Source organism: Epinephelus fuscoguttatus, linkage group LG7 (genome assembly GCF_011397635.1).
Source record: "Epinephelus fuscoguttatus linkage group LG7, E.fuscoguttatus.final_Chr_v1".
NCBI lineage: Eukaryota > Metazoa > Chordata > Actinopteri > Perciformes > Serranidae > Epinephelus > Epinephelus fuscoguttatus.
In genome coordinates, this window is record NC_064758.1 from 25340126 (window position 1) to 25351925 (window position 11800).

An 11800-nucleotide genomic window follows, 5' to 3' on the forward strand; every position below is an offset into this window, starting at 1 on the left:
GGAGGGGCTCTGACTCTCTGGGCCCCTGGGCCTTTCATGATGTGGCTTGGGTCCAACAAACCACGACTTTCACCCAAGAGAACGGTGTTCGTGTCCTGTAAGATTCTAAAGCTAAACCCTGTTCTTTTCCCTAAATCTAACTACGTTTTTGTTGCCTAAACCCAACCATGTGTGTTTGTTGTTGAAAGAAAAAGACATGTCAACAACCAACGCACCCAGGGTACCTTGCACATCGTATGTGAATGTGGAAACCAAACGTCAATGTGTGACGAGGTCAGAGTGAGAATGTGTTATATTGTCAGACTTCTCTTAATCAATATTCTTTCACAAATCTTTTTATCAATTTTCTATCAGATTTATGGGCAGTATACAATGACATATTAATGATGTCATAGCGAACTGGTCTCTGGTTGGTATACAAAACCTACAACAGTGAGAACATGAACTGAACCTATACTGTTAATTCGTACCCTAATCTCCCATATTCCTATACCCCTCCCACCCTTACTCAAAGTGATAATAATAAAATAAATATTCAAATCAAACATCAGACACAGATTGAAAATGATAATAGCAATAAGATAAGGGAAAAAAGTGGAAAAGGGAAAAAAGGGAAAAATAAAACAGAATAAATAATAAAATAAAATAACATGAAAAATAAATAAATAAAATGACATTGAAAATAAATAAATAAATAAAATAGGATAAAATAAAATAACAATAAAAATAAATAATTTAATAAATCAAATAAGATAAAATAAAATAACACTGAAAATAAATTAATTAAGATAAAATAAAATGACATTAAAAATAAATAAATACATACATGAAATAGGATAAAATAACATAAAAAATAAATTAAACAAGATAAAATAAAAATTAAAAAAAGAATGAATAAAAACAAATAAAAAGCAAAATGAAAATAGCAGTTATTATCCAAGTGAATGGTAGCCTTGCTCAAAAACTCCATAAAGGGCTTGCAGGTCTTATTACAGGTAGATTTACCAGTATCTCTTAATCAATATTCATTAAAATACAGAGGACCATCTCTTTGGAACGACCTTATTCAATCTCTACAATCATCATCTACATTATTATTATTCAAAAACATCTGAAAAGGACTATAATTTGCAAAGACTTTCAACACTTAATTGATATATTTGTAATTTATTTATTTTTTGTTTGTGAATTGTACATCTTTAACCATTTTATAATACTCCTTAGTCTGGAACTATTATTCAATTATGTATATATATCTTTTTTCTGTTTATGTGTGCAATATTGAATGCACATTGTTTTGACTTTTAATGTCTTTTTCCGGTATTTTCTATGCATGTATGTGCAAATAACCTATGTGTTATTTGCTGAGTAACTACCACAGCTTCCTGTTAACTGCATCACCTTTGCCTTGGTTATTACTGCCAACTGTGTTAGCTTTACTTGTGTCGCAGTGTCACGGCTATAATACCTGCCACATTTGCACCATACATGGAGACACACTCTCGCTCTGTCTCTCTCACTCTCAGGTGGGTCGCTTACCTTTGCAGTCACGTGACGCCTCAGTGAGCCGCAGCAGGGTAAAGGTGCACCGCTTTGTGCCGCACTGACTGTAATCTGACTGCCGCCCACAGAGTGCCCGTCAGTCGACTCTTTCCTGTCCGTGAGCGAAGTGCACCTGGAAACTTTTATATCTTTTTTTTTTTTTGTCGTCCAATATGTCCATTAGTCGGAAGAACTGGTCGGTTTTGTCCAGGTAAGATTAAATCTAGAGCTTTCTTTATAAGAGAAAAGACACCTGTGTTTGACAGCACCATCTGCTGCTGCTGCTTTTTGACAGTGGATGTTACAGACTTTGACTTTAGTCACTATAGTAGCATAGAAGTAGCTCACCTTTGCCTACATTAACAAAAGTAAGTTAATAATATTAAGTTAGACACTTTATAATATGTGTAGTCAGCAGTTGTGAAACACTGAGCTATTTCCTGTCTCCTTTCGTACCATTATTCTCATCACAGCCTCTTTAACCTTTGCTTTTACATTTGAATAATGTGCTATAAAGTCGCAGCTGGCTTTTTCAGGTTAAAGTCTGGAGATAACTAGATCATTTCAGAGTAAATAAATGCATGTGTTCCTCCAGAGGAAACATCAGCTCACTGTAACTGATAATAAATGCTGTGTTTTGCACACACATCCTGCATAATACTGGACTGAATGGTTTATTTAAGGTTGTTCAGACAGGCAAGCAACAGTTGATAGACGAGTAAAGCAGGTTCTGTGTAACCGTTATTACAACTCTAATCTCTCCTTTGCAACAACCAAAACAAGCCTTTAATTTAGATTTCATGGAAACTTGCATGTTGAGTATTGGACACCATTTTGTGTCTCTGTTTCATTTTCTGTTTCACGTTCTTGTTCTCTGATTATTATATGCGTGTCTTTCTAACTGTCCTCAGCCTAGCTCGCCAGTGGACGATGGAAGATGAGGAGGAGGTGGAAAGGGAGAGGAGGAGGAGGGTGAAGAGCTCCACCGCTGACCCCGATGATGACTTCAGCCACACAACCAGAGACACGCCCACCAGCGATAGCGCCTTTGGGACAGACTCCACAAGCGAGATGTCCCAGGGCCTCAGCAGGTTATTCTCACGATTTAGTAAAATACTTTTATTCGTTTGTACGTGTCAAAGCTTGATTTGTAGACTGTTTGAACGTGAGTCTGTTGCTGGAGGTGTGTGCTCCCCTCTTCTTCTCTCAGCTTGTGTACGCATGGCTACTGTGTCTTCCTGTTTCATTCTCTACATCTGTCTTGTATGTTAGAGGCCACAGGGATGTAGGAAATCATGGTCTTTTTTAGTGGATGGATTTCAGTAGCAGAGAGCGAGAGGATTCTTATACTTTTGTCCCATGGGTATGTGTCATTTGTATACTTTCCAAACACATGAAGAAACCCAACACCATGCAGTGAAAGTTTGAAAAGTTGTCAGAAACACCACCAGCTGAGTTCCTGGAGCAGAATCAGTCTTCAAAGAGAGAGAGGAACTATAGAGCCATTCACTGGGGAAACCTGATCAGATACAGGACTGACAGGTCCTTTCCCTCGCTAGAGACGATCCATATAATACGTACATGCTTTCTCTTTTCAGCATGGAGCAGATGCAGCTGGACTTTGTGGAGATGCTGCGTGTCCGCGATGAAAAGCGGAGGTTGAGGCACGTGGAGACATTGAGGAGACAGAAGGAGGCAGAAGAGGGCAAAGCAGAGGCTTGCGGGGGAGGAACCAGGGTGGAGCTACTGGGGGACATGGATGAGGAGCAGGATAGTGTGTTGCCCTCTGTGAACACCACGTCCAAACCACAACCAACCCCAAATACAGCTACTTACAACCCCACCAACAGCAGCAGCACTAACACCACAAACAGACAAGTAAGACTGGAGTCACTTATTACAGTACTTGTCAGCACTGTGAAATAAACTCAAGAGTCTGCCGAGAGCTAGAGGCTCTGTGTGGGAGGACTTGGGTATAGTGGGCTTTGAGCAAGCACTAAATACAAAGGACAGCATAGGCTGATGGGAATGTTATTAGTTTTGCAGTATTCAGTAGTCTTCAAAGTGAAATTTTGACCTGATGATCACACTACATAAAAAGCCACTCGATCATCAAAGCGATTACATCATCTGGAAACCATGAATGTCTGAACCAAATTTTATGCTAATCCAGGCAGTAGTTGTTGAGACATTCTAAGGGATATGTGGAAACTTTGACCTGTTCATGATGCTAAAGGAAAAGTGACCGAATCACCGAAGTCATTAGCATTCATCTTCTAGGGATCAAGAATTAGCTATGCACCAATAAGGGTCAATAGTAACTCAAACACCTGGAACGGGTCACAATGGGGCCGATGTATTCAATTCCATGCGACGTTTATGTCATGCACGTACAAGCAGCACACTGGTAGTACATTTTCTTTAGTGTATAATCACCTGAAAAAAAAAAAAAGTTTTGTATTTTCTTTACCTTAGAATGAGCTATTTCTATCTACATAGGAAGCAGGCCCTCATTTATGGAGACCGCCATGTTGCACCACCATGTTTCTACAGTAGCCCAGAACGAACAAACCAAACACTGGCTCTAGACAGGGCCATTTGTGTTTTTGCATTTTCGTTTCGGCCACAGTAGTTAGAAGCCAATCTGCGCCAAGCAGCGTCAGAAAAACACAGATTTTTCAGTGTTTTTACTGGTGTAAATTACTGGGTCTGTTTGTTTGAAGAGGAAGAGACCTCTGTGGATAATTCCTTCTGTTAAAAACCTCCTGAACAATGAACACTGGAGGATTTCTAACCAGAAGTAGTTTTAGCTGGCTGTAATCTACAATCCTAACTACTAGGTTCCACTAAATCCCCCTAAATCTTACACACTGGACCTTTAATTCCTGTTTGTGTTTTGACCAATTTGTTGCTGCATTTAAAAGTTGTACACTTCAACTCTAATTCCTGCTAAATCTGATTTTTTTTTTTTTTTTTTCCAACAAATTGCTGGTTGGTATTTGTTAGTCCCTGTCAGTCAAGCTTGATGTAGCCTTACATATAGCAGAATGATCCCGGTCACCTCCGCACAGCGAGGCATACAGCTTATAAACTCTGGTGTCGGATTGGTCCTCTGTATCGGCCGATACCCAAAGCCCATACAGTCAGCACAAAAACTCATGGCAATCCATCCAATAGTTGATGAGAAACTTCAGTCTGGACTAAATTGGTGGACTGAACCACCAACACTGCCATCCCTAGACTCATGCCGCTAGCGCATCAAAGAGTGAACCGCTTTCACTGACAGACAAATATTTTGACAAGACAGGTAGACAAACACTCCAAGCTATTAATGCATCACCCAGTCATGACACAATACTACCAACAGTGCCACCCTGCAGTGTGGTTAACCACAGTTAGCTGTTACCCCACGCGGAGGGAGAGACAAGTTAATCATTTCCTAGATTCTACAACAACAACTTTTTTTCCTCTCAGGGGAAGATATTTAAGTTACATGCACTGTTAAGACAAAAACTCTGAGTGTACATTACTGGCAATGTTTAGGTGAACAAAGCCAGACAGACAGACAGATATGTATTCAATAGTTATAAACAACTGTGGAATATTTTCTTTGAGACGCATCAGACCATAGAGATCAATAACAGACTTTGAGGAAAATACTGTAGGGGTCATTTCATGTGTCATTATTGGACTTGCATTTTTCCAGTGAATCAAATGACCATGCAAATCACCCATAACACTTTGATAAGGTGTGCTTAAGGTCATAATTTGAACTTTATCTTTTATGACTCTGGCAGGCAGCTCTAATTCAGTCTACCTGCAAATTAGGCCATAACCGCACTTATGTAATGCGAGGCGTGTCTCAGGTGTTCAAAAGCTTGTATGCTGTGCGCTCATGTTGATTGTCTCTCATGTTTGTTTCTTTGTCAGCACGAAAATGGAGAGTCGGCGAGCAAAGATCCCGTCCCCAAGCCATCGTCCAACCCGGCTCGCAAGTTTGTCAGGTTAATAAGCACAATTTTTTGTTGTTTTCATAGGTTAGTCATCGGGAAGGATCAAACATTTTTTAAGATGAGATAAGATAAAGGTTATTGATTCCAGACAAGGAAACGAAAGTGCAGCAAAGGAGAAAAACAATGTAGCAGAGCAGTCGAACAGCAACCAAAAGCAATACATCCTCCAAGTATAAAAGTGATTATAATGGCTTAGTTTATTGTTTAAATAATAACATTATGAAGACAACCATATGTGCTTACAAGCCAGTCTTCAAGAGCCACATTGGAGTATTTGACATGTGCCTGAATATCACTACAGTACATACAATAGCAGGATAGCTGGAGAGATTACTGTCTAAGAAGTTCGGATAATAAGACAGCAAGGAAGCCTTATATACAAACAAGTTCCCCATTGCATCATTTTATCATTTCAAAGCATTATGCCTGTCTTTATTATGCCAGGGGTGGACACAGATCTTAGACAAAAGGATACTGGTGCATAGGATGCAATAAAGACTTTAATACAGGATCAGGACAGAAGCAGGATCACTGGTTGCTTTCTCATGCACATCTCCAACCAACCTTTCAGCTCACTTGTATTTCTGGTATTTGCAGTTCTGTCTCCATCTCGCTCGACAAAAGCCCCTCCGCCAGCGGGTGCACAAGTCCCATGAGCCCTCGCTCCCCGACGGCCCCCCTGTCACCTCAACAACACCGGCCGTCGCCTTGCCAGAGCCCGTCTCCTCGGGGAGCTCAAAGCCCCGTCCCGAATGGTCACACACAGGAGGTATTTTGACACATGAACACACTGTTTGATGACATAATTCACAGCATAACAATCTATGCTTCATGTGTTGCTTGTCTCATGGAGTTTGGCTGCAAAGTGATGACACCACCGCTCATCAGTTCAGTGAAGCAACAGCACACTCTAGTGTTAAAAAGGAAAAGTTGCAGCCTTTGTGCCAATAAATAAAACATAATTGGCTCCATAGTTGTACCTGAAGCTTGCACTAGGTCGTAAACGGTCTTGAAGAATAGAAGAGATGCTCACTTGAGCTTCATCTTCATCTGATTAGGATTATAAACCTGATCTTGTGTGGCAGTAAATCATTTTTCTTTACCCTAGACCAGAGTGAACGGCTCTTCCTCCAACAGCAACTTTGAAGAGACAACCAAACCTGCGTTCGTCAGGCAGAGCTCCAGGACTATATCTTTCAGGGTAAGCACATCCAACACATGCACACACACTCCCTGCTAAATGCCAGCATTAACTTTTGCCTATTTGACTGTTAAAACACGATTTAATCTCGCATCAGCTGTTCGACTATCAGTTCAGGGTCATTTGCTTGCGCCACTTAAGCTTCAGCCTTACAGCCGAAGCAATGTTTACCAGCCTTTAACTGCTGACTGGTTGCTTTGTTAACACTGATGTATTGCAAGAGACAGGATGACTCTGCTGGTCATTAGCTGCTGATGTTTGGACGACTGTGAGATCTGCTAGCACACATTCATATATGCTTGGATTTCCACAGATGATGAGGAAGAAAGAAGAGGAGAGTGCGCCACTCCAGAGGAGGTAAGGAAACGTCCTTGTCTTTATTTTTAGTCTCTTTTCTATCCGTCTGCTTCAGTTTGATAGCTGATTGTCTTTATTCTGTTGTAGCGCGAGTGTGAGGATTGCCTCCAAGAAGTTTGAATCCAACACAGTAAGATAAGAATTTACATTTACCTGATGACACTGAATGCAAATACTATAATTAAGTTTGTTTGTATCATCGAGTTATCACTGTATTCTTTTAATATCGACTGACAGAAAGATCACAGATGTTGACTTGAGTCTTGGGTGTGTTAAACTTGTACATGGCTGATTTACAGAGTGTGTTATGTTAATTATCCAGGACCAAAATGAAGACGAAGACAAAGCATCATCTCTCCAGAGAAAGTGAGTTTAAACAGCCAAACTTTTTTTGCACCTCTTATTGTTATCTCAGTCAGGTTAAGTGTACACACCTGGACCCGTGTATATGTGCATTGTGTTTTGTACAGCTCTAGGCAGAGGATTTCATCCAGGTCCATCCGGGAGAAGATGGAGAGACTTGCTCAGGCTGCACAGGTCAGACTCTCTTCAATCAGAATAATGCAACTTGAGTAACTGTACAAGTAATCATTTCCTTACCCTATGGTAACATTTTTTTCTTGACTTTGCTTCCTACATGTGTGTAGAAGTCAGAATGCCCGCGATCCCCAGACGTGACCCAGAGGACCCTCTTCCTGCTGGACGAGGTGTCCAGGAAGAGATGCCTCTTTGAGAAGGAGCAGCAGGCAGCGAGCCCCACCAGCCCCGGAGTTTCCAGACAGGTACAGTCCCTTATTAGATGTACATGTTCCATCAATGCATGACATCATTAGCATATATATGTTGTTATTGTTTCACATCTCCATCTGAAATCAACAGGAATTTAGGAGCTTCACATCAGGAATGTCAGATCGCATCAACCGCTGGCTCAACAAAACCAACCAACCCGGGTCTTCACACATTGCAACTGTGAGGCTATTTGCATTGTTTAATTCCCACTAAAACTGCATCATGGAAGAGGTTATACAAGTGTAGCAGCTAGAGGGCAGTAGTGCTCTTTCTACTGTACTGAATGTGCCTCTAATGTCCTCAGCAGGGTTCATTTTTTCTTCCTGCTGCTTACTTTTGATTAGTAAGCTCATTCAGATTACGATCCTTGTTGTCTTTACAAATCGGTTTTCTCCTCCTGTTGTGGCAACTGATTAAACATTCAGTCTTCATTAATTCTGTTATGTTATAGTGGTGGATATTTGTCTTAAGTTTGGTGCTTAGAGACTTTGCTCTCTTAAGGTTAACTGGATAACTGGTTGACTAAACTTCAGAGGTTTAGTTTTAAAGTTAATTCCCAATTTCAAAAAAGTTTCTATGACATACTGCTGTTATTCCGCACAAAAATAAAATCTTTTTGGTTATCATTGATAACAGAGAAATGTTTGACAGATACCAGTATATACACACAAATATAAACACAGCACTTGTGCATTTGCCCCCATTTTTCATGAGTTAAGATAAAAGACCTAAGACGAACACACAAAAGACTTTTCTCAAATTTTGTTCACAAACTACTTAAAATTCCTGAGCACTTTGCCAGCATAGCTGTTGTCCCTGAATTGAGTGTTCGTTTCCGAGAATTTGGCAGTTCATGAAGCTGTTTGGCAGCATCTTGATATGCCATACCTGTCAGCAGGGTGTCTACAGATGTCAGACAGTAAATGTTAATGCTTTTCAAAACCTGTTCAAGATAACTTTTGACCAAATGTAAGACAAATATTTGGAGTAGTATATATGTGATCTTGTGCAGAGGTGTAGGAATATGGTTATTAGAATGAGTAAAGTCAAACTACATTTTGCCAACAGGTAAGTGCAAGTATGAAGTAAAATGACGTATTATAGTTTTTTTTTAAGATTTATAACATTAGAAATGTGGGCTTTTACACTGAAAGGCTTCACTCATTTTCAAGAAATTAAAAAAATGGATAAATGAGATAAAATGTTTGAAGTAGTTAAGACCTCACAAATTCAAATTTAAGACTATTTAATGACTTTTAAGGCCTTATTGTTATGACATTGAATTTAAGACTTTTTAAGACCTGTAGACACTCTGGTTAGGTGGGATGCATCACGGTGGCAAAGTGCTCACGAACACGGATTTAAATGAATTTGTGAACAAAATTTAAGAGAACTAAGTCTTCTGTGTGCATAGAAAAAGTCATATAAATATGTATACATATATACAAATATGTATACAAGGGGAGGAAAAGAAAGAGCACAAATGTTTTTTTTCTCCTCACTGTATTAAAGGAGCAGTGTGTAGGATTCATAGGATTTAGTGGCATCTAGCAGTGAGGACTGCAGATTGCAACCAGCTACACTTTGTGAACTTCCAGGTAGATTTCCTTACGTGTTCATTGTTCAGGAGGTGTTTTACCGGTATTTGAATTATCTGTAAAAGTCTCTTCCTCTCCACAACAATCTGACCTGGTGATTTAAACTGGTGAAAACACTGAATAAGCAGCTTCACGTTACAAATCAGTGTTTCTCCTATGCTGTTTGGCGCGTCACAGACAGGCCGCTGGCCCAGCACCTGCTAATGTGTGCTCACCTTATTTTTCCGATAACTTAAGATCCAGATGTTTAGAAGGTTTTTATCAGGAGCCGCATTATTCACAGAGGTTTCCTACTCCCTAAAACAAAAAATGGACCGATGATTTAAACCAGTGAAATTCTGAATAAAGCAGTTCAATGTTAAAAATAAATCAGTGTTTTCTGATGCTTCCTGTTGTGGAGGGGCAGCTAACTACGGCCTCGCTATGTAGATAAAAACGGCTCACTCTAAGTGTAGCGGCCGTGTCAACATACCACAGTTCCTGGGACACTTTGACTCGTATTTGTGTTCCTATTCTGGAGATCCACAGTACTTGCATGAGGAAGGGGAAAAGTTGAACAAGGTTTATTGAGAATACAAAAAAATAAACATACTGTCATGGCCGGCCAAGTCCTATTCCAAAATTACAACCTGTATGGTCCACTACCGACTTGATGTCCTTTTTATATATATTCTCATCGTATTCCCGTAACTACACTACAACACTGCATAACACGGTCAAAAACGTATTATGATCCAAATCAACACAATCTTCACGTCGTCTTTCACGCATGCCGCTGTCTACAATCTCCTACTGTCATGCGCACCATGGCACCACACCTGGCATAAATAAGTTGTGCCTGTATTCTAACACATAAATAAAGTAAATATAAACATAACTTGATAGCACTCCACTATTATAAACTATTCAAAACATATAGAAACTGTTGTGTAAACTTAAATATCGTCTGAAGCTATACGACATGCCATATCAACACAGAAATTCTTTCCAAATATTAATATGTGCTTAAATGGCTCTTACACTAATGTTACAACAACATACATATTATATTCAATTTCTGCCCAGATAACTCCCTAAATCCTCCACACTGAACCTTAAAGGACTGATTGTCTCCTAAAAATGAATTAACTATTTCTATTTGCAGGACTTGAGACATGTGGACATCACCAGTAAGAGGAGCCTGTTTGAGAACAGAGAGGAGGAGAGTGTCCCAAAAACCAGCCCTGGAAAAATCTACAAGTGACCGAAGTCCATTTATAATGCCTAGCAGGTACGTTTACTGTCCCACGCTGCACTTTGACAGAACATGTGTTTTCTTAATCATTAATTTCTCGCCTTTCTGTGCCCTTATTTGTAGGATTTAGCAGACAGCGAGAGAAGATGAAGACAACTGGAGGATTAATGGATGCCATGACTGACTGATTCTTTCTTCAAGCTTTTTACTTGATTTTTTTATTCCCTGCCAGACCACATGAGAAAAACAGACAGAAAAAGAGAGTTTAGCTGTAAAGGACTGAATAGGAGGATATTGTTTTTAAAGTTAGGAGGCTTAAATCATACACTTCTGCATCGCTTCTTGAAGTACAAGTATGTCTTATTTCCAAAACTGAAACTGTTTAATGTGTGAGGAAAAGAGTGGGAGGCAAAGTGGACATGAGAGGACAAGACATGTGACAGAAAACAAGGAGGACAGTGACATATATCTGAAAATGCTTCAGCTATTTGCCTTAACTTTGTGTAATTTTTCAAGCACTTTAAACAGGTAAGGGTCTTAATGGTGCCTTTTTTTTTTTAACCGAATTACAGTAGCAGGAATTCTGGAGCTGTAATTGTATGTTTTTGTCCAATCTGCAAAATATACCTTTTGTTCTGTGTTAATGTGGGCAAGATGCTGCCTGTCTGAGAAATAAAATGTTTTATTACCACAAAAGTCTGTCGTAAATTTCTTTTACTGGCTCACTTACACAACAAGGAAACACCCTCTAGTCTTAAATGCACATTGACTCTGTAACATCATTGATCTCAGCGGAGGGGGGGGGGTTGTAGATAAGAGCTGGATGCCTGTGTTTTGTCAGTGGCAGGATGCCATACAAGGGTGTGAAAATGTGTATGTGTGTGTGTGTGTGTGTGTGTGTGTGTGTGTGTGTGTGTGTGTGTGTGAATCATTGTCTGTGAGCAACTGTGGCTTTATCTGGATCTTTTTGGCATGGCGACCCACGCTCTTGCACACAGCGGCCTTTTTTGGGAATGGTGATAATGGAGAGTACATGCTATCTAAAAAGTTATTAATAACACAACAA

At 39.8% G+C, this 11800-nt stretch overlaps 1 protein-coding gene across 1 annotated transcript; it reads left to right on the forward strand.

Moving 5' to 3' along the window:
• The first annotated feature begins 1570 nt into the window (after positions 1-1570).
• Positions 1571-11430, forward strand: lad1 (ladinin). Its single transcript, XM_049582385.1, has 14 exons — positions 1571-1753; positions 2454-2633; positions 3141-3420; positions 5473-5546; positions 6153-6324; positions 6664-6756; positions 7070-7113; positions 7201-7243; positions 7436-7479; positions 7584-7650; positions 7761-7895; positions 7993-8082; positions 10645-10770; positions 10858-11430. The coding sequence occupies exons 1-13, from the start codon at positions 1716-1718 to the stop codon at positions 10741-10743; spliced, it is 1359 nt and encodes a 452-aa protein (XP_049438342.1). The 5' UTR covers positions 1571-1715; the 3' UTR covers positions 10744-10770; positions 10858-11430.
• The last annotated feature ends 370 nt before the right edge of the window (positions 11431-11800 follow it).